General features: G+C 47.0%; 1 protein-coding gene across 2 annotated transcripts in view; it reads right to left on the bottom strand.

Annotated features, from left to right (window-relative positions):
• The window catches only part of LIN9 (lin-9 DREAM MuvB core complex component), a 1,337,113-nt gene that overhangs the window by 1,059,946 nt on the left and 255,893 nt on the right, over nucleotides 1–21,274 (bottom strand). The window contains exon 3 of one of the 2 annotated variants that reach the window (XM_069608684.1): nucleotides 16,023–16,117. In XM_069608684.1, coding sequence (XP_069464785.1) covers nucleotides 16,023–16,117 — 95 coding nt within the window. Of the gene's footprint in view, nucleotides 1–16,022; nucleotides 16,164–21,274 lie in introns of both variants that reach the window. The other variant, XM_069608685.1, reaches the window with a different exon arrangement.

Genomic DNA, 21,274 nt, shown 5'->3' with positions numbered 1-21,274 from the left:
ATTCTTCTCCCCTGACCGACGTCGAGCCTTGCTGTCGCTGCCTGGAACAACTGCCCCCGCTGGAGGATCCTTTCCGCTTAAGGTACTGTGTTCCGCCTGGCTTCCCTTGCCACCGACTGTACGGGGTAGATTTAGTCCCCGGCTTTCGAACCTGGGAGTGCCTGGGACACTTTGGCTAAACTTTCTGAGCCACTCTAAACTCTTTTTGACTCTTTGCAAGACTTTGAATCTCTAACTAACAGTGTGATCTTGGGCACATTTTCGCTCCGGCTACTCTAAGAGTGGGCCCTGCCTAGTGACTTTTGCTCACCTGTGACTTTGTGCTTCTTTGAGCCTATTGCAAGTGTTCTGGACCTTAGAGTGGTGTGTTTAACCCATTTCTGCTTTTTCTCTCCCTTTCTTGGAAACTACTAGAGTGTCATCTAACGTTAAGCACTCACCTCTGTTTTAATTAAGTGGTGTTAACCTAGAGTTGTCTAGATAGGAGAAAGGATTGAATCTACTTTCATTATAACTGTGTTGAAGTGTTTTTACCATATTCTTTGCTAGAGTGTTTTTTTTTACTTATATGTGTTTTTTTTAAATAAATAACTATATACTTTTGAAACCAAGCTCTGGTCAGTGTTTGCTTGTGCTATTGTATGTTGGTACATATTGTGTATACTTTGCATACTGCCTAACTCTTCTTGAGAGAAGTCTGACTGCTCAGCCACAGCTACCAGGTAAATCTGGGTGGTACAGACTGCTACCAAAGGGGTTTACTGCTCTACCTGTAGTCTTAAATCTTTTGCAGTGTTCCCCAAGGGAACTGCACAGGTTTCTGCCTAACAGTGTCCCCCGCATGTTCCATGCAATAATGTCGCCACAAAAAACGGCAATTTTTCAGCGATATTTGTGCATGGCGAGATTTTTGTGGCGACATTATTACATGGAACCAGGATGGGTGGGAAGGGGAATTGGCACCCTGGACTGCGTTGCCTTAGCAACTCAAGTCGCACTCTGTTCTGATTGGGCCAGTGGTGGGTTTTTCTGCATAAAAGCAGGGCCTTTGGGACTAACTTCAGAAGTCGCCACAGGACCTAAGAATCCGAAGAGGGAAGGTGGTGAGCCATCTGCAACGACGACACGACCGGTGGAGCCCTGCTGCAACGAACTCTCCACTTTCCCAACGACAAGAAGATCTTCTGCTGGACGAGTCTTCTTCTGAGCTGGTGGGACCAACCAGTTCGCCCCTTTCGCCTTCCAAAGAAGTCTCTTGGTTGAATCGCCTGTGCCAAGCACCCCGGCGGCCGGATAGCCAAGCTTCATCACTTTGACCGCGAATAAAAGGAACGCACCTTTTATCGACGAACTCCGCGGCTGGTTTCATCCCTGTGCAGTGCAACGACTACACGTTTCCTCCTCGGAGATCCTCTCTTCCCCTGGTCGAAACCACGAACTGCAACCACTGCCAGGAACAACTGCCACCGCTGGAGATTCCTCTCCCTTTAAGGTACTGTGTCCTGCCTGGCCTCCCTTTCTTCGGTTTGCCCAAGGTGACCCTTAAATCCTTGCCTTTCCAACTGGGTTGGCCCCAGACCCAACTTTACCTTCTTGAACCGCACCAACCTCCTTTGAACATTCTGCAAAGACTTTGTGCATTTTTAACCGTGTGATCCTGGGCACATTTCGCTTTGCCCCATTTAAAGTGGGCCTGGCCTATGAACTTTGGCTCTACAGTATATACTGCCTTTCTTCTCTTGCAGAGAACTCCTAAAAGTGTTGGGTCCTGTTTTTTTTTCTATGCTCTGCCTTTTTCTCTCCCTTTAACTGAACTATTGGAGTGCCATCAAGTTATGCGCTCACATCTGTTTAACAAATAGTGGGGTTTTAACTGACTTGTCTGATAGTTATCAAGGGAGGTGTGTATACTTTACCTCACTGTTTTAACTTGCTTTTGATTTGGAGTGCTAGTATAGTGCCTAAAGTGTGTTTTAAAGAAATATATACTTTTTATACAAAGCTCTGGTCAGTGTGTGTTTGCTCTGTGTTTTTAGCCCTATTGTGTATACTGCCCTACTCTTCTTGAGAGAAGTCTGACTGCTCAGCCACAGCTACCAGGGAAATATGGGTGGTGCAGACTGCTACCAATTGGGTTTACTGCTTACTCCTGTAGTCTTAATCTTTTAAGAGTGTTCTCCAAGGGAACTGCACAGGATTCTGCCTAACATCCCCATCCTGACAGATACGTCTAGTGAGAGTGGCCTCTACTGCAGGGCAGGTAAAGGGTTTCCCCTGCAGAAAGTTCTCCTATGATCAACACTGCAGAGACTGAACGAGAGCTGTCAAGATGACCACTAGATCGTCCCAATGACTGCTTGCCTGACCCCATTAGCTCGAGAGCCACTTCTCCATGGGGCGCATGTGCAGACAGACATGTGGAACTAGGAAGACGCAGGATGCCTTCATTCGCAGCAGCCACATGGCTCTGCGTACAGTTACCCGGTGACAGGCTACATAGTGAGGGATCTCGAACAACACGTTTTAAACCCTCTCATTGGAGAAGACATCAGTCTTCTGCCTGCATCAGGGCCCCCAGAAACTGTTTGACTTGGTTGGGGACCAGACTTCATTTTTTTCTTGTTGATGTAGAACCCCAGATTGAAAAGCAGATCTACTGTCCTCTGGGTGTTCGACATGTTCTGTACGAGTCTCCAGTTACGAGCCAGTCGTCGATACACTGGTATGGATTGCCTGCACCGGTGAGCCGCTGCCACTGCTAGTACCTTTGTAAACACCATTGGGGCTGGGGAAATGCCAAAGGGGAGTAAGTAACTAATAGCGAATGTCCTCCATCTTGAACCAGAGATACTTTGTGCGCTAGCAACATTGAAATATGAAAGTAGGCATCCTTCATGTCCAAATGTGGCCATGTAATTCCCCAGTTTTAACAGTGGGATTAATTCCTGAAGAGCCTTCATTCTGAACTTTTGACTCCTGACGCATTTGTTTGTAGGCTGCAGATCTAAAACAGGGCGCATGTTAGATCCTTTTTGGTTACAAGGAAGTATATTGAATAAATACCCTTGTTTGCCTGGAGAGGGACAACTTTGATGGCTCGCATTTCAAGATGGACTGGGGCCTCTTCCCGCAGGATTCGCAGATGCTCTGGTGACAGTAGTCTGCTCTTGGGTGGATAGTAGCGGGGTGGCTGGAGGAATTCGATGCAGTACCCATCCACTGATCTGAAGTGATCCCCTTCCATGCGTGGGTAAAAGATGTTAGACGTCCCCTGACTGGGGAAACATGAGAGGGGCTGATAGAGCCGAGTCATTTATCGGTTGAGGCCAGGGAGTCTCTGGAAGCAGAGTTACTCCCTCTAACCTATCCTCGTCGAAATACCAGTTATTGTGGGGATTTAAAACCACTGGAGGACAACGCTGTAACCATAATAAATAAAGTTGTAAAAAAAAAAAAAACACTGGAGGTACCCTGACTGGAGGACCAGGGTGTTTCCACCCTGAACTATATAGTCACTATGGTAAGCAGGACAGGGGAAGGTGTGGGGGAGGGGGGGTTGTTCTAGCCGGCCTGGACCCTTTTCCTCAAGGATGTTCTCTACAAAGTCCAGTCAGGGACAGCTTCTGGGGTGGTGATTTTAAAATAATCTGCCGCCTTACGAAAGTGGTTAAAAAGCATCCGCTTTGTCGATGGGCGAGGAGTCCCTGGGTTGAGCAACAGGAGTAGCGTCCAAAACAATGTTCACTGGGTCAGAGTCATGGGAGGCATAGTGTCACGTCACGTGCCCTGATCATCAACCAGGTCCCAGTCTGGGTCTTGAGACAGGACCCTGAGCTGTGTGGCTCGGGTCAGCGACAGATGTCCTGGTCGGGGTCATCCTGGTTATCCAGCAATACATCCATCCACCTGGGGATCCTGCGAGTGGTGCTTTTTTGCAGCTTTTAAGAATATCTTCAAACTAGCCTGAAAACTTGATAAACTCCGGCATCTTGTCCATGCATGCCTCAAATGCATCACTAGCCCACACAGAGGAGACTGAATCATCAGTTGGAGGAGAGGACTGCGCGGAGAGGCGGGACACGTGCCTTCTGTTAAAGGGGAGGCCTTTTTACCGTCAGCTGTGTAAACAGGCTTTAGAAAGCTTCTCCCCAAGCATCAGCAGTGTTTGACGAAGGGGCCTCTTTGGCACGTATTCCGACGCTAATGCATGGCAGGACGGAGACTTTGCGTGAGCACCTGCTTTAACCGAAGACCCATCGCCGTGTGCAGGCTGCAGTAGCAGGTGCGCAGAGGGCGTTTAACTGCAAGGTTCAGAGGGTGCTGCCAAATTTAAGGTGCCCGTGGGCATAGACTGCTTTCTCGACGGATCCATCGAGGAAAGCAAAGGGGTTGTGAGCTTAGAAGCATGTGTTGCGTGTGTGCTCTTGTCGCTGGGGTGTGACATCCCCAACGCACTGCCAGTGGCATGCTTGTGGCCGGGGACGGAAACGCAGGTACATGAGGGTTACAATTAAGTAAACGGCCTCCAAATCAGAGCCGCGGCTGCCGACAGACTCCTCGTCCGAGGCGACAGTGGGGTATTGACTCTCAGCCTACATGGCATAGGATGCCCACTGCTTCGTGCGCTGGGTTTAAGGTTTTGGGGCAAAAACGTTTGCAGGCCTTGCAACACCACTCATCGTGGTCATGAGGGCAGCACTGATTGCACTGGCGATGGGTATCTTTCCAGGGAATTTTGCCGTTGCAAGGCAGGCAGAATTTACAAGGAGTTTGCTCCATAGCAGAGAGAAATGTCAGCCAGACTGAAGAAAAGAGGAGGGGCAAGGAAGAACATTCGAGAGAAAGTCAGTAAAAACAGGGGTCCACTCTCCCTACTCTGAGGCCAGCGGGCCATGGCAGCATGGATTTTAGCCACCGAGTCGTCGGTAGAAGTATGGCCGGTGAGGCAGGATCAGACATCTAGTAGCCGTTGAGAAAGTAGGAGCAAACCGCTTAAGTATAGATCAAGCAAAATTGAATTTTACGAACTCTGCATTTGTGCGACCGACAAGATGGGTGCAAAAACCAATCTGGTTGGACCTTGACGCACAAAGGATTTTGGATAAACTACAGGTCACATTAAGGATGTGTCACGCCCATGTCAATGTCCCTTCTCGATCTTCGAAAAAAAGATGCAATACTCCATGATTACCACTAGATGTTGGACTACATGCACAGCAGCATGTGATTCTAAGCAGATTCACAAGCATCAGAACTACGCCCATCTCCGGCCAAGGATGCCAAAAAAAGTTCCCTCTTCAGAATGAGTCCTTGCAGGCCCACCACAGGAGATCCTGTGCAACTCTGCTCGGAACCTGTATATATCCGACATCTTGCCTGAAAATGGAGACCACTGGGACCTGTGGGGCCCACTGCAGGGACCTCATTCTCAGATGAGCCTCTGGCACCAGGAAAATACAGGATGCCATGAGGCCGAGCAACCTTAGGAAATCGAAGGCCGGAAGACGCTGGGCATTCTGGAATTTGGTGACCATCGGCTGAATGTGTTCAGCCCTCACCTCGGGTGTCAAGGATTTCCCCAAGGAAGCATCCAAGACCGCTCCCATGAATTGGAGCTTTTGGGAAGGTATCAGCGGGACTTCTTGAAATGGAGGGAGAACCTCCAGTATGTGGTGAGATTGGCAGGTGATGCTGAGATGTTCCAGGAGCTGTACGGTCGAACGGGCCCGGATCAGCCAATCGTTCAGGTAGACTTTGACGTGAATCCCTCCCCTCCCGAGACGCTCTGCCACTATCGCCATCAACTTGGTGAAAATACCGGGCAGAGGTCAGTCCGAATGGCAGAACTCAAAACTGACAGTGAGAACTGCCAACACTGAACTTCAGATACTTCCTGTGTTCTTGATGAATGGGCACATTGAAGTAAGCATCCTGAAGGTCCAATGATACCATCCGATCCTTGAGTTCGAGGGCCTGAAAGATCTGAGAAAGGGTAACCATTTTGAATGCCTCCTTCCTGACGAACTTGTTCAGGTAACTAAAGTCCAAAATGGGTCTCAAGCTTCTGTCCTTGGGGATCAAAAAGGGGAGTACCACCTGTTACAGACACTGGCTCTATAGCAACGTTCTCTAGCAGACAGGAAATCTCCTGCATGAGGACGGCTCTGGAATTTTGTTAGAGTGGCTCCCCAGTGGATGATCCGGAGGCCTTCTTAAAAAGGGGAGTCTGTAACCCTGGGCTACTGTTTGCAGGGCCCAAGCATCGAAGTAATGTCCTGTGAACTAAGGCCTCAGTGGTTTTGAAGAAGCAGCTGAGGGTAAAGCAGCTGTTGCCTGGCAGACTTGCCACCTCTTCCACAACAAGGGAGTTGTCTTTGGCCTCTTTGATAGGCCTGGCCTCACGCTCTTCCAAATGCGGAATAGTAGCAAAAAGATCAACTCCCCTCCGAGCGTGTGCAGTAGTGTTCGAGGGTTGAGGCTGTCTCAGTGACTATGCCACTGCTTTTCAAGTCTAGTTTTTAGAGGCTTACATCAGCCTTGTTGACAAACAGTTGTATGTCATCAAAGGGCATGTTAAGCGGTCTAGACTGTACATCCAGTGCAAAGCCAGACTCTCAACCACGCAAACCTGCAGATTACCGTGCTAGCTGACATGGCTCTGCTAGCATCATCTGACTGGAGGGATTTGCACATTGCATCCTTTCCATCTTTCACAATATTCAGAAACCCTTACCTATCCTTCAGGGATAGGTTCAGCTGCCATTGCAATTCAATGCCACAGAATGTGGGTGAATTTGGCCAGCGCGCAAGTAGCATTGATGGACTTGAGCCATACTACTGGCTGAAAAAACTTTTAGCTAGTGCGTGAATGCTGTCCTCACCCCTATCTGGAGGGATGGTAGTGGGCCGCTTGTCTCGATGTGGAATCCTGCACCACAATCCTTTCCGGGGTAGGGTGTGTTGAGAGGTATTCAGGATCAAGGCTTGTATTATTTGGTCAGAGTTTTACTGACAGCAGGGCTGGCGTCAGGGGACTCCCAGTTCGCCATGAACCTTGTCTAGAATGTCTGTCTCTATTCATTAGTTGTCTGTTTGACGCCTCAGAATGGTCAGACAAGTCAGACGCGACAAAATCAATTTCAGGGGAAGTGTCCAGGCCACTTGCACTCTGTAGGTAGTCATACATTTTGAATCCTGGACTCCTCAGGCAACAGTGCCTCTGTAACATTAAGTGTTCCATATTCCAGGCCAAAGGGTGCAGTATCCTGGTCAGAGGGTTCAGCCTCCTCAAAAATAGAGGAAAGGAACTTGGAAAGGGACTTGGAAAGGTCCTTTTTGGGAAGGGGCTTAAAGGTTTTCTCAACCTCATACGAAGGCACGGAGGATTTCGGCAACTACGAAGGTGATGCCCTCGACAGGTCAAACTGAGGGTAGAGGAATGGGCCTCTCCTCGACGCAAGGCTTTGTGGGCTCTCGAAGGGCTGACAGCTTTCGGTCCGGGCTCGAGGGTGCACAAGCTTTAGCTTGCTTACACTCCCTATTGGGCTTGGCTGGCACAACAGGGTCGTGACCCTTCATCTTTTCCTTCGAAGGGGCCGGGTCACCATTTCATAGATTTTCAACATTTAGAGACAGAATGTCTCCCATTTAGCCTTTGAGGCTGATCTACCAGGGCATGTGACTTTGCACGGAGAAGAGGCGGAATATAATGGAGATCTATGCTGCCTTTTCTACTATCTTTTTTTCGACGAGAAGTGGCAGGCACCGCTCATAGATCCAGAACATTTCTGGAAACGTTTTCTCGGCTGTGGCTCGTTCGTCGGATGATCATCTTTTCAAAAGCGTTATGGAATGGGACTTCTGAGGGGGCATACCTGCAGCGAGTCCGCCGTTTTGTTCCTGGAGTGCCTTCCCCGTCAGATTGACAGGAACCGCAGTCTGCAGTCGATGCCCAAGCACCACAGACAAATGCAGTGAGGGTTGGTTATTCATAATCTTAATACTCGACAGAAAACACTGTAAGCGAAGCCAGCAGAAAACAGAACTGAATAATGGGTGTGGTGCGTGCTATACATACAGTCCATGACATCAGCCTAGAGGTGACGGAGGCCTTTGAGGGACATCGAGTCGACGATGCACAGTGCCCTCTACCGCAAAGAAATGTTCTGAAGCAGCGGACGCTGGAAGAAGTTAATCATAAGGGGAGGAATATGTGGAAGGACACAATCCATTCAAAATATAGGAACCTACACATTGTTAAAACATCAGTAGTGAATTGAACTCAAGGTTATGCACAATGTATTTGTGTTCCAATGTACCACATCAGGGTATGTGAACATTGTAGCCATCTACCTATATTATAGTGTTAGTTGCATTACAAATTCCAATTGTGTAATCATGATGCTCTTTAATAGTAGGGATATACCAACTGGTCAACCTAGTTACATATCACTAAGAAAAAACAGTCAGCAGGGAGCCTCAACAACTGGGCAGTGGGAGAATGCCAGACAAGCTTGGTTTAAGATGACAGCCCTTTTTCTCCTCAGCTTCCTAGTGTTCAGATGCACAGCTACCCCTGCCCAGGACAATAGTGGATTAAGAAGGGTGGAAAGTCTGGGACTATCATACGTTATTGAAGCGATCACAGACATGTTTTAACCAGCAAGAGTTTGCAACATTTTAGGTCTCTGTGGCATTTTCTTTCAAAGGTCGAGTGTCCATGCTAGAATGCCCACCTAAGTAGGAAGTTATGAACGCGTTCAGAGACACATGAAACAGGGTGTTGGGCCAGCTGGAGAGTCAGTGTTAGACTCTCACATACTGAAGACTTTCTTTGGCACACACGCCCAGCAAATAAGATTGTGCAGTGGGGCTATTCATTAGTACTAAAGGCCCTAAAATGTGTACTTCTTTCAAAACCACCTGATGTGGTATCTCATGCCCTCATGTTTTGTACCTAGAACGTGTGCTGAAGAACTCAAGGCGATTTGTTAGATAAGACTTTCTTGTAGTGAAACCAGAAGGTTTGATTTCAAGACAAGAGATTTGACAGGGACCAGAAGCGGGAGGATCAGTAATTTTTCTAGCATTTCATGCTTTATCAGAGAGAAGTATTGCAGTATGTTTGAGAGGTTAGGATAGCAGTTCTTGATCATAATCATTAGGGTATTTATTGGGGGCGGACTTAGTTTTGGGAAGCAAAAGAGCACTTTATAAGTCCTCGGGGGTGGGGGGAGTAAACAGCTAAGGAAGCCAATCAAAAGGGAATACAAGAGAGCGAGAAGATAAAGGATAGCAAGTATTTTTAAGTCAGAAGAACAAGTTACTTCTTACCTTGTAACATTCTTTCGATGGGATGTTCCTCTGACGTATTCCTCATCTTTGATAGATCATCTACCAGCTTGCTGGACTCGGAATTTTTTTTTCAGTAGAGGGCGCTACGCGTCGACGTCCCTCGAGCCGATGTCCCTCGACGGCCTCCATATCGGCGCCGACGTCACCACGCGTATAAATAGACTCACGCAGCGTCCGTTGCTCAGTTCCGTTTTGACATGAATTGGTTATTGACCTTGAAGGAGCGTAAGCTGCAACCACAAGGGAAGTATTACTGCGGGGATGGATGGGAAGGGTGATAAGGAATACGTCGGAGGAACATCCCATCGAAAGAACGTTACAAGGTAAGAAGTAACTTGTTCTTCGAAGGGATTGTGTCCTCCAACGTATTCCTTATCTTTGATAGACTACCATAGCAGTGGTGTGCAATTGGAGGTGGGAGTAAAACGCCATGTTTCCTTTTAGGAATGAACCGAATGTAATACGGCTTTGCCAAACCTAGTCTCTGACTAGAGGAGGAATCCAGGTTGTAAACTCTTGTGAAGGTATGTGCGGAAGACCATGTGGCAGCCGCACATATGTCTCGAACCGGAACCCCTCTTTGGAGGGCAGAGGAGGCTGCGATACCCCTGGTTGAATGAGCCCTAAGATTTTGAGGAGGCCCTTTCCCTGCCAGTTTGTAACATTCCAGGATGGCCAAAATAATCCATCTGGAAACGGTTTGTTTTGTTATCGGTAGTCCCAACTTGTGCCCTGAGTAACCAACGAACAGTTGGTCTGCTTGCCTAATCCTAGCAAGTCTGCTGATGTAAAAGCTTAAAGCCCGCCTTGGGTCCAGCCCATGTAGCCTTTCTTCCTCTTTCCCCGGATGGGGAGGCGGATAGAATGAAGGTAAAGTAATTTTCTGAGTGATGTGGAATTCAGAAACCACCTTTGGGAGGGAATTAGGCTTCACCTGTAGGACCACCTTGTCTTTATAAAAAATTGTATGAGGGGGGTTTACAAGATAGAGCTTGTAATTCGCTCACCATTCTAACAGATGTTTAAGACCGTTTTAAGGGTGAGAAATCGTAGCGAACAAGAGTGGAGTGGTTCAGAAGGAGTACCCATCAGGAAATGTAAGACTAAATTTAAGTCCCATAAAGGAACCTGGAAAGGTCTTGGAGGGTAGACATTAGTTAATCCCTTTAGAAATTGTATTACTAAGGGTAATTTGAAATACGAAGGCTCCTCCGCAGTGCGCTTGAAGATAGATAGCGCTGCGAGATAGCCCTTGATGGGGCCAACTTGAAGGCCTGAATTTGCCAAGTAGACTAGAAAGGATAACACCGTTGGTGTTCCACATGAAAAGGGGTCGATATTCTCTTCTCTACACCAGCTGCAAAGTTTGTTCCAACGGCAGCAGTATAAAGCCTTTGTTGCTGGCCTTCTGGCCGAAAGCAACACTTCCCATGACGTCATCAGGGAGGTCCCAATCCTTGTATCTCAACCTTTCAGAAGCCAGGCGTGAAGGTTGAGGGTTCTTATGTCTGGATGGAGAACCTGACCCCCCTTCTGTGAGAGAAGATTCTCCTCGAGTGGAAGACGAATTGGAGGGCAGATGGACATGTCCAGAAGGTCCGGGTACCACGTTCTCCTGGCCCAGTCTGCGGCAATTAGGATCATGGTTCCCCGGAATCTTCTCAGCTTCCTGATCATTTGAGGAATGACAGGGACTGGTGGAAACACGTACAGGAGTGGAAACTCCCAGTCCACTACGAACGCATCCCCTAGAGCTCCTCTCGGGGGAGATTCCCTTGAACAAAACAGATCGCACTCTGTTGGTACTGGTGGCAAACAGATCCACTTGAGGGGGTCCCCAAAGGGCGAAGATCTCCCAAAAGACTTCCTGAGCTAGTTCCCACTCGTGGGAGACTGTGCCCTGCCTGCTCAGAGCGCCCGCCCTCAAATTCTTCTCTCAGGCTAGGTGAACTGCCGATAGAGATTCCTTCTTGAATTGCCAAAAAACAGAGCTGCATTGCCTCTCTGCACAGTGGCAGTGATCCTACGCCTAGTCTTTTGTTGAGGTAGTGCATGGCCACCGTGTTGTCCGTCATTATCAGGACATTTTTCCCCTGTACAGATGGCAGAAAAGCTTTCAGCTCTAGTCTGATTGCTCTCAGCTGTAACAGGTTGATATGTAGTCTGGACTCCGATGGAGACCAACGACCGCTGATGGTCAAGTCGTTGGTATGGGCTCCCCACCCCGTGAGTGAGGCATCTGTGACTACTGTTATCTCCGGCCATGGTTGCCAAAACAGTTCCCCCTTCAAGATGTTTTTCTGGCAGGCCCACCACTGAAGGTCTCGAGTCACCTTGTCCGGAATCTGAAGGAGGTCTGTCATTCTCCCCGAGAATTGCGACCACTGAGTTCAGTGCCCACTGAAGAAATCTCATTCTCAGGCGAGCCTCTGGCACAAGGAAGATGCAGGATGCCATGAGGCCTAGCAACCTCAAAAAGTCGAAAGCTGGAAGACGTTGGGCATTTTGAAACTTGGTGACCATCTGCAGAATATCTTAAGCCCTCACCTCTGGTGCCAAGGCGTTTCCCAGGGAAGTGTCCAGGACTGCTCCAATGAACTGGAGTCTCCGTGATGGTATCATCTGTGACTTCTTTAAATTGAGGGAGAAGCCCAGTTTGTGAAGGAAGTGGCAGACATAATCTAGCTGGATCTGCGCTTGTTCCGAAGATACAACTCTGATCAGCCAATCGTCCAGGTAGGGTTAGACATGGATCCCTTCCCTCAGACTTGCAGCCCCTACCGACATTAGCTTGGTGAAGACCCTCGGGCGGAGGTCAGCCCAAATGGCAGAACTCGAAATTGATAATGAGAGCCCCCAATTGCGAACCTCAGGTATTTCCTGTGTTTGAGATAGATTGGCACATGGAAATAAGCATCCTGTAGGTCCAGAGATACCAGCCAGTCCTGGAGCTGGAGGGCCTGAAGGATCTGAGAATCTGAGAGAGAGAGTTACCATCTTGAACTTGTCCTTCCTGAGGAACTTGTTTAATTCTTCCAAGTCCAAGATAGGTCTCGGTCTTTCTTCGGTATGAGAAAGTAGGGGCGTGGGTGGGGGGGGGGGGACAGCTCTTGTTCCTCTCCGCTACAGGTACCGGTTCTATGGCACCTTTCTCTAGCAGATCTACAATTTCCTGCAAGCGGAGCGGATCTGGAACTTTCAGAGAGCTGTTCCCCGGTGGATGACTGAGGGATGCGTAGGAAAGGCAGGCAGTAACCTTGGGCAACTGTCTCCAATGCCCAAGCATCTGACGTAATAGCCTGCCATTCCGTCAGATGTTGAGTTAACCTGCCCCCTACTGGTGTCTTGTGAGCAGAGTCCACAGAGCGGTTTGGAGGCGGCTGATGCCGAGGGTAAAGAGGCACCTGCTGCTGCTGCGGCTTTTGTATTTTTACCCCGTCCACCTCGGGTGAATTTTTTCTGACCCCTTTGAACCGGCTGTCCTCTGCCCTTTCCGAATGCGGAATAGTAGCGAAAGGACTTACCTCTCCAAGAGGTTCCTGAGGGGCGATATGGTGTCTGACGGATTGCAGGTCCTAGGGATTTTGCTGCTGCCTTTGATGTTTGTAGTTTTTCTAAACTGCCATCTGCCTTCTTACCAAACAAAGAAGAGCCGTCAAAGGGCATATTCAAGAGTCTGCTTTGCACATCTGGAGCAAAACCAGACTTTCGCAACCAAGCAAATCTACTGGTTGTTGTACTTGCCGCCATGGCCCTGCTGATGCTGTCAGCAGAATCGATGCCAGTCTGAAGGGATTCGCACATTGCGTCCTTACCATCCTTAATGATGTTGAGAAACGCTTCCCTTTCTTCTCCCTCCGGGAGGAAGTCAGCCGCTAATGAAGCACACTCCCAAAGTGTGTGGCTGGACCTTGCGAGCGTACAAGTAGCATTGATGGATTTCAACACCATGCTGCATGTCCTGTGGAACAGTAGGGTAAGCCGATTTACTACCTGCTGAAGTAGCTGCCTGAACAACCAGACTCTCCGGAGTTGGGTGTTTGGATAAATATTCAGGGTCACCAGAAGACACCCGATATTTAGCTGATAATTTTTTGTTAACCGTCGGGATTACCTCAGGGGTTTCCCAGTTTGCCATTATTCTCCTTTGTAATGCCGCATGAAATGGTACCACAGGATCCTCCTGTGGACCTTTGACCAAGATGTCTGAGGTCGTCTTGCTGAAAAGCAGGCGAGGGTGTGGACCATCCCATAAACTCCATTATCCTTGCCATCAAGGTTCTATAAGGGGTTTCAGCATGTTCCAGAGTCTGGTGTGGCAAATTCCACTTCTGGGGAAGTGTCCAACTCACTTGCTTCCTGTAGGGATTCATGGAGGTCTTTCAACCTACCTTCCTCAGAGGTAAATTCCTCTGGTGCAGGAGTTGCAGATCCCTGCAACTCAAAAGGTCTTTCCTGATCCGAATCCTCCCCTTCTTCATAAAAAGAAGATAAGACTCTGGAGTGATCAGGTCTTGAAAATGGTATAAATCCCATTTCCAGAGCAGGAGCAGACAAATTTGTCATGACTGGCTGAGAAAACGTCAACGTCGTCCACGCGGACGTTAAAGGCTTCAAAGCCATCGAAAAAGGTGCTGAGAAAGGTGGTAGAGGCCCCGAACTCGAGAGTAGCGGGATTCTACTCGAGGTTGTCAATGACATTCTCGTGCTCGAGGCTCTGGGTATGGCCACTGGCGGTGAGGTGGCCGTGGGTTTATCCTTTATCGGCGTCGAAGACTGCGTCGACTCGACTGACCTGTGCGTCGAAGAACCCTTCGATAACGGCGTCGACGACGATCTATGTGTCGAAGGGATCTTCAACGACGAAGGCGAAGACGCAACTTTGCCTTTACTCAAGGGTTTGTGACGCTCTCGAGTGGCTTCTTTCGCCGGGTACTGCGACTCGCGGCTTTTTGATTTTTCGGGTCTTTCACCCACGGTATCACCCTCAGCAGTCTTCGAGGGGGTCGAGGCCGCTTTCTCGAAGATGCTTAGCATCTTTTTCCTGAATTTCCTCCCACTCAGCCTGAGAGCTATGTTTTGTGGGGCAGGAGACCCTTTTTGGGGAAACGGAAGAAGACCAAGAAGGGGATCTGCAACGTCTTTTTTGAATGCTTAGATCTCGATGGGAACTGCTTCGAGACCTAGAACGAGAATGTCTTTTGTGATGGCGAGGAGACGAATGTCTTGACTCCGCCGAGGAAACTTTCGAAGAAGTTTTAACTGCCTTACCTCTCTCGAGCTTCCCCCTACGCTCCTTCAAGGCTTTCGCCGTCATGGACATGCAGTCCTCGCACTCCGAACAATGGTGCTAGATTCCCAGGCACCACAAACAGATCCTGTGAGGATCCGTCAACGACATTTTCTTTCCAAAGTCTCGACATTTTTTGAAGCCGGACCGTGGAGTCGTCGGTTCGGGTGAGGAAGCCATCGAGTAAGAGTCGGTATTCACGAGGAATATATTGATATATTTGACTGAAGAACTGAGCAACAATATTCCGAGGCCCCACGAAGCGCGGAAAAACAGAACTGAACGGACGCTGCGCAAGTCTATTTATACGCGTGGTGACATCGATGCCAATATGGAGGCCGTCTAGGGACGTCAACGCACAGCGCCCTCTACTGAAAAAAAGTGTCCAAGGCCAGCAAGCTGGGAGATGATCTATCAAAGATAAGGAATATGTTGGAGGACACAATCCATTCGAAAATCTGTTACATTCAGTCGATCAGGGAAAGGAAGGATAGCTGCTAGAGCATCCCTTTGGTGATTTGGATACTTTTGCAATAACATACTCTCTAGTCTACCACACTCCCGCCCCCCCGTCCTCCTCAAGAACCCCCAAGGTTGTTAGAGAATTTAAATTCACTGCTATGTATAAAATATTTTGACCAGTGATTTTAAATCCTCCCATTGGAATGTGCGTACAATTATTTTATATGCTCAGATCCTCATAGCGTAACTGAAGCCCTACCAGTTAGAAACACTGTAAAAGTACATCAGGCTATAAAACGTGCAGCGTCAACTAGCAAGTACTTTACTCTTGCAGAGTAAGAAATGGTGTGTGTGGGGAGAACTGGGAGGTGGCGAGTGACATTTTCTGCCCGACTAGTAGCCTGCAACTGAAAATATTACTCCATTGCCTGACCTCCCCCCCCCACACACACACACAGGTCCCCCCCTTTGATCCCAGCCACCCCCCCCCACCGCATACACAAATACATACACTCATCTCCGACTCCCACAGCTCATCCTCGCCATGCCGGTCAGTCCATGCGCGCACATGTGTGCGGCGCAGGGGCCGACAGTTCGATTTTGAAAGACCGCTCTGTGCAGTCACAGAGCAGTCTTTCTACATCGTATTTTTTTACCCAAAAAGAAAAGACAAAAACTCCCAATACCAATAGAACAGCTGAAAAAGCAGCCTCAGCGCCAAACAGCGGGTCACTTATCTGTATAGCAAAACTAAGCCCATTGGTGGAAGAGGTTATTAGTGGGCAGCAAGGCCTGATCAGCAGAATTCACAGATCGGGCAGCAATGTAAATCCACACATTTCTGGTCGCCACTTTAAATGTATGCTAGTGGGGAAGCAAAGAGTAAGATCACAAAGCCATGAAAGCTGTACCTTACCATTTCCATAGTGGAGCCAGGGTTGCTGCCTTTCCCCGTGGGCGTTTTCTGTGGTGAAGTATAGCTATCATTCCAGGTATTGGACAAGCTTCCTTCTGTAATCAACAAATTGCAGAAATGCATTGAGGACTCAATGATAACCTATCAAGAAAAGAAAGCATTGCAAATGTCATGACACCCAAAATATCTAAGGTGAATAGGCCATACTCATTTGTCTTTGTTTGGTTACAATTACACTTTTAAAAACAGGAGACTATTTTATGGACTACTTATACATTTAATTAAAAATACAGAAACCTCCGAGCAAACAAATACAAGAAAAAACCACTGGTGAACTTCCATGTGACCTGCAGTGTATTGCCTAAGAAATGTTAACGATGGAAGATGCTGACAGCATGAACAAAACCAGTAGTTAAAGACCACCAAAAATAGCTGCACATGGAGGAGCAGCTACGTAGCACTGTGAAAAGTTCCGTTGTGTGGGATGGTGGATCTATTTTCTTGGATGCATTGCCCACCAATGGGGTCTCCACTCTCTGCACAGCATGAGTCATTGGGAATCTTCAGCCTTGTCTGCATATTTTCTTTGAAATGTTGCTGTAAAACAGGCATTCCCCAAGTTTAAACTGCAAGAGCCTGGCTATTTATGAACCATAAGCATCTCACATTTGTGTTTCAGAAATTGGGCCTCAATAAAACTGCAGGATAACTCCAGTTTCAAAAAATTGTTATAGGTGCCGCCCTGCGAGGGGAGAAATCCAATATCGGCATGCTTATTTAGAAGTTTTGGAACCTCAAGCAGTTTTCTTCCAGACTTCTGGGAGGAGTTAATATATTAGGGTTCCTTGACCGATGGAAATGTGGACAGCAGGTTTCTAGCACAGCCAGAGAAATATCTAGTGTTGCTGATAGAGAACAATTATCACTGGCAGTATAGAAAAGAATCAGTCTTAATGGAGTTCCAGGTCAAAACGGGAGGCAATTTCGTAAACAGGACTATAGATTTTGAAATGGAGTACTTTACTAAGAATGCTAAACGGACACCATTTTGAAATTCATACTCCACGCTTACTAATTCAATCAAATGAAAAGATGAACAGGTTACTTGCCCCCGTTAATGTACTTTCGACTGGATGTTCCTCCCACGTACTCCTCATCCTTGATATACGATAAACTTCAGAAAGACATTTCAGCAGAGGGCGTTTTGCGCTGACTCGATGTCCCTAGAGTGCCTCTGTCTCGAAGATGAGGTAATTGAAGGTATATATAGCACACAGAACGCCCGTAGGCTTCAGTTCTGTTTTTCCCCCCACAGTACAAATACCTGCATACTGCAAATAAGATGGGGCTGAAAGGCCCTCCAAAGACCCCAAAAGCTGCTGGGCATCCACCTATGAATCTCCTGCTCCGTAAGACTTTTGACCTCTATGCAAACGTTCGTCCCTGTGTCTCGATAGGCTTCAAAACACTGTACACTGATGTGGATCTCGTCACCATTTGGGAAAACACAGAAGGAGAGTATAGTGGAATTGAGCACGTTATTGTTGACGGCGTAGTCCAGAGCATTAAACTCACTGAGGGAGTGAGCCGGCGCATTGCAGACTTTGCTTTTCAGTACACTAGAAACAACCAAAGAAGCACTGTCACAGCTGTCCACAAAGCAAACCTTATGCACGTGGCGCCAAAAAAGTTACAACACGTCTCAATGCCCATTATTAAGCTTGTCATAGAGCAAAAATATGAGCAACAAAGACTTTGTTCCCCAACAGCTGGAGTTCGTAGAAAGTGTAGTTTGTACAGTTGTGTACAGCGATACTCTGAACCAGCATAATCTTGGCAACAGGATTCCATGAATTGAATAATTTTCAGGTCACAGAAGGTACATTTTCTGTTAGTCATTGGCAAGGTATAATTGGCAACAATAAATGGTGAGCTGTGTTTCAAAAACAAAAAAAACAAAAAAAAGACTCCCAAAGCAGTATTTGATTTGATAGAGGGAGTAGAATTTAGTTTTTAAATTGGTCTCAAACCGAATGCAGGACTGCTCTTGCAAAGCTCCCATCCTGATCGAGGGAAGACTCCAGGCCGGGCCTCCAGGAAAGATGCGTACCAGTTGGAATACAACAGCTTTATTATTGTCCTGTGCACATTTAAACACAAGTTTAGGGCAGAGCAAATGTCACGTTAGTTGACAGAAACCAAAAGGCTTGTTTTGATTTTTATCTACATGGATGTACGGATAGCCGTAGATAAGCCTCTGAAACAGAATGCATTTCTCTGAAGCCTTTCAAAAAAAGAAACTACACACTGCGATAAAAGGAATGGTTTACTTCCATTCAGCTTCTGCTGATCATGGAGCATACAGAAGCACGGTCCACATTTCCCTAGCATTTTAGGATTGTAAAATTAATAAAATGGAAAACTAAGCTGCAATTGAGAATAAATATTTTGTAACAAATTATGCTTTTTTTCCCCCAGTGAAAGCAAACCAGTATTGCACAATTGTATTTTTCAGAGATCCTGTGCTGTGTGCATAATCATGCTAAGGCAGATCATGTTTACACTTATAATTTAATTTACACTCCAATTATACAAACTGTGTAAAATGATGACTATCCACAATCTAGTTGACATCCATTCAACCTTGCAGTCAATGGGGTACATTACTATAAATGGTCAGTGGGAGCAGAGTCTTTGCTCAAGGGTGAATGATTGTCATTTCACCAATCGCAGGTGTTCTAGCCTCTCAAATCTACAATTCATCCATAACCCGACTCTCCAGGAAGTTCAAGCACTGTTCAAAAACAAACAAGTGAAAATTACATTTGTAATTGAAATAGAAACTCAGCAAAAACCTGTCCCTGTGATAATGCAGATAGGTATTTAACTTTATGTAGCGCTTCATACATGGTCATCCACTACCTAGGCACTCATTATACCTCTGTCGATACTCAGTTAACCGTCCTCTGAAGGAGGTTAGCCAGTAAGATAGCTCAGCTGGATGAGCAGTCGTTGCTACAATATGTGCATGATCTGTAGGTTGCAGGTTCGAACCCCGAGAAGGCCAACTCAGCATTTCATCCTTGCAAGGTCGATAAAGGAGTACAGACTTGGTGATAATATTTATATAGCGCTTTTGGCAAAGTACTGTACATGGAACATGACCATTTGACCATGACATTAGATATAGAATTTAGGATGAGTCCTTGCCTCTCCGCCCTGTTGTATCATGTCATTGGCATACCATAGGTAGTAATAGGTCCAGGAAATGAGGACTTTCATTAAACCTCAAAAGACAATTCTGCTATCGAACCTCAAAACACACAATAAAATTCATGCTTGCTTTACTACGAAATCTGCTAGGTTTTGGGGTTTTCAACATTTAAATATATACAAGAGAGATCAAAGTCCAGACCTTACAGAAATAATGAAAGGTGTATTCTGTCACAATGCAGAAAGTTGCCGCATAGTAATGATTTCCATACAGTTTTTCCACACATCGGCTGATGTCACATACATTTTACTCTCTTCCAAATTAGAAAAGTCATTTTTAACTCTTAAAATCACAGTTCCTCTCAAAGTTTAAAAATAGGGAGTAAAATACTACCACCTCAAAATCTTATCTGGAGCATTGCTCCAGGCAGTAAAGTTGTGTGAACATGTGAATAGCAGACCACGTTGCTGCTTCACAAATATATTTATATATTGTTACACCCTTTTGTAGGACTGTAGCGGTAGCCATGCCCCTGGTGGAATGGACCCTTAATCTTTCAGAAGGACCCTTTCCTGCCAGTCTAACATTCTGAGCTTGCCGGAATGATCCATCTGGATAAGGTCTGTTTTGTAACAGCCTGACCCAATTTGTGGCCCGTATAGCCAATGAAGTTGATCATCAATGCAAAGTTTTGACAGTCTATGTATATAGCAGCTTAAACCTCTGCCAAGGTCCAACCTATGTAACCTCTCCTCCTCCTTGCCAAGATGAGGTGGGGGAATAGAAAGAAGGTAAACCTATTTCCTGTCCGAAGTGAAAATCAGAAATGATTGAGGTAAAAATGAAATGAAGTTTTAACCATTAGAATAACCCTATCCTTAGGAAGATAGTAAAGGGTGGCTTGGACAAAAGCACCTGAAACTCACTCTACAGGCTGAAGTTAGAGCTACCAAGAGAATGGTTTTAACATTAAAAGAACATGAGTGTAAAAGGTTGAAAGGGTGCACACATTATGAATTTTAGTACCAGATTAAGGTCCCACATTGGAACCTGGAAAGGAGATGGTGGGTAGAGGGGGACACATTGGTGAGCGCCTTTAGAAATTGTCTCACCAGTGGGATCTTGAAATATGAACATTCTTCAGACGAGCGCTTACACATGGATAGCGCCGCCAAACAGCCTTTAATAGTTCCAACCTGGAGCCCCAAATGGCGAAGGATAGTAGAAAGGATAATGCCTCAGGTGCTTTGCACAGAAAAGGGTCTAGATTCTTGTCCCTGCACCAGTTGCAGAATTTGTTTCAACGGCAAAAGGACTTTTGCTGGCCTTCTGGCCAAAAGCAAAATCTCCATTAAGTCATCCACGAGATTCCAATCCTTTAATCTCAGCCTCTCAGAAAATATGCATGAAGGACGAGTGTTTGGATCCTCTGGATGGAGAACCTGAACCTCCTCTCGCGAGAAGACGTGTTGGAGGACAGATGGACATGTCCAGAAGGTCCGGGTACCACGTCCTCCTGGTCCAATCCGGGGCAATTAGGATCAGGTGTTCCCTGAACATTCTCAACCTCCTCATCACATGAAGAATGATGGGGACTGGAGGAAACGCGTACAGGAGTGCAAACTCCCAGTCGACTACGAACGCGTCCCCTAGAGCTCCTCTTGGGAGAAATGCCCTGGAGCAGTCATTGACAGTGATCGCGAACAGATCCACTTGAGGGATTTCCCCAAAGGGTGAATATCTCTTGAAGGACTTCCTGAGCTAGTTCCCCACTCGTGGGACACTGCTCTGCCTGCTCAGAGCGTCCAACGCAGTGTTCGCTTCTCCGACTAGATGTACATCTGATAGAGCGATTCCCTCTTGAATTGCCCAGTAACAGAGCTGCATTGCCTCTCTGCACAGTGGTAGAGAGCCTACACCACCTCTTGTTGAGGGAATACATAGCCACCATGTTGTCCGTCATTATCAGGCCATTCTATCCCCGCATAGGGCAGGAACGCCTTCAGTGCTAGTCTGATTGCGCTCAGCTCCAAAAGAT

The sequence above is a fragment of the Ambystoma mexicanum genome, chromosome 4q (assembly GCF_040938575.1).
Source record: "Ambystoma mexicanum isolate Mex_15411 chromosome 4q, UKY_AmexF1_1, whole genome shotgun sequence".
NCBI lineage: Eukaryota > Metazoa > Chordata > Amphibia > Caudata > Ambystomatidae > Ambystoma > Ambystoma mexicanum.
Note: the sequence above shows the minus strand (reverse complement) of the source record. Positions and strands in the feature narration are given on the sequence as shown.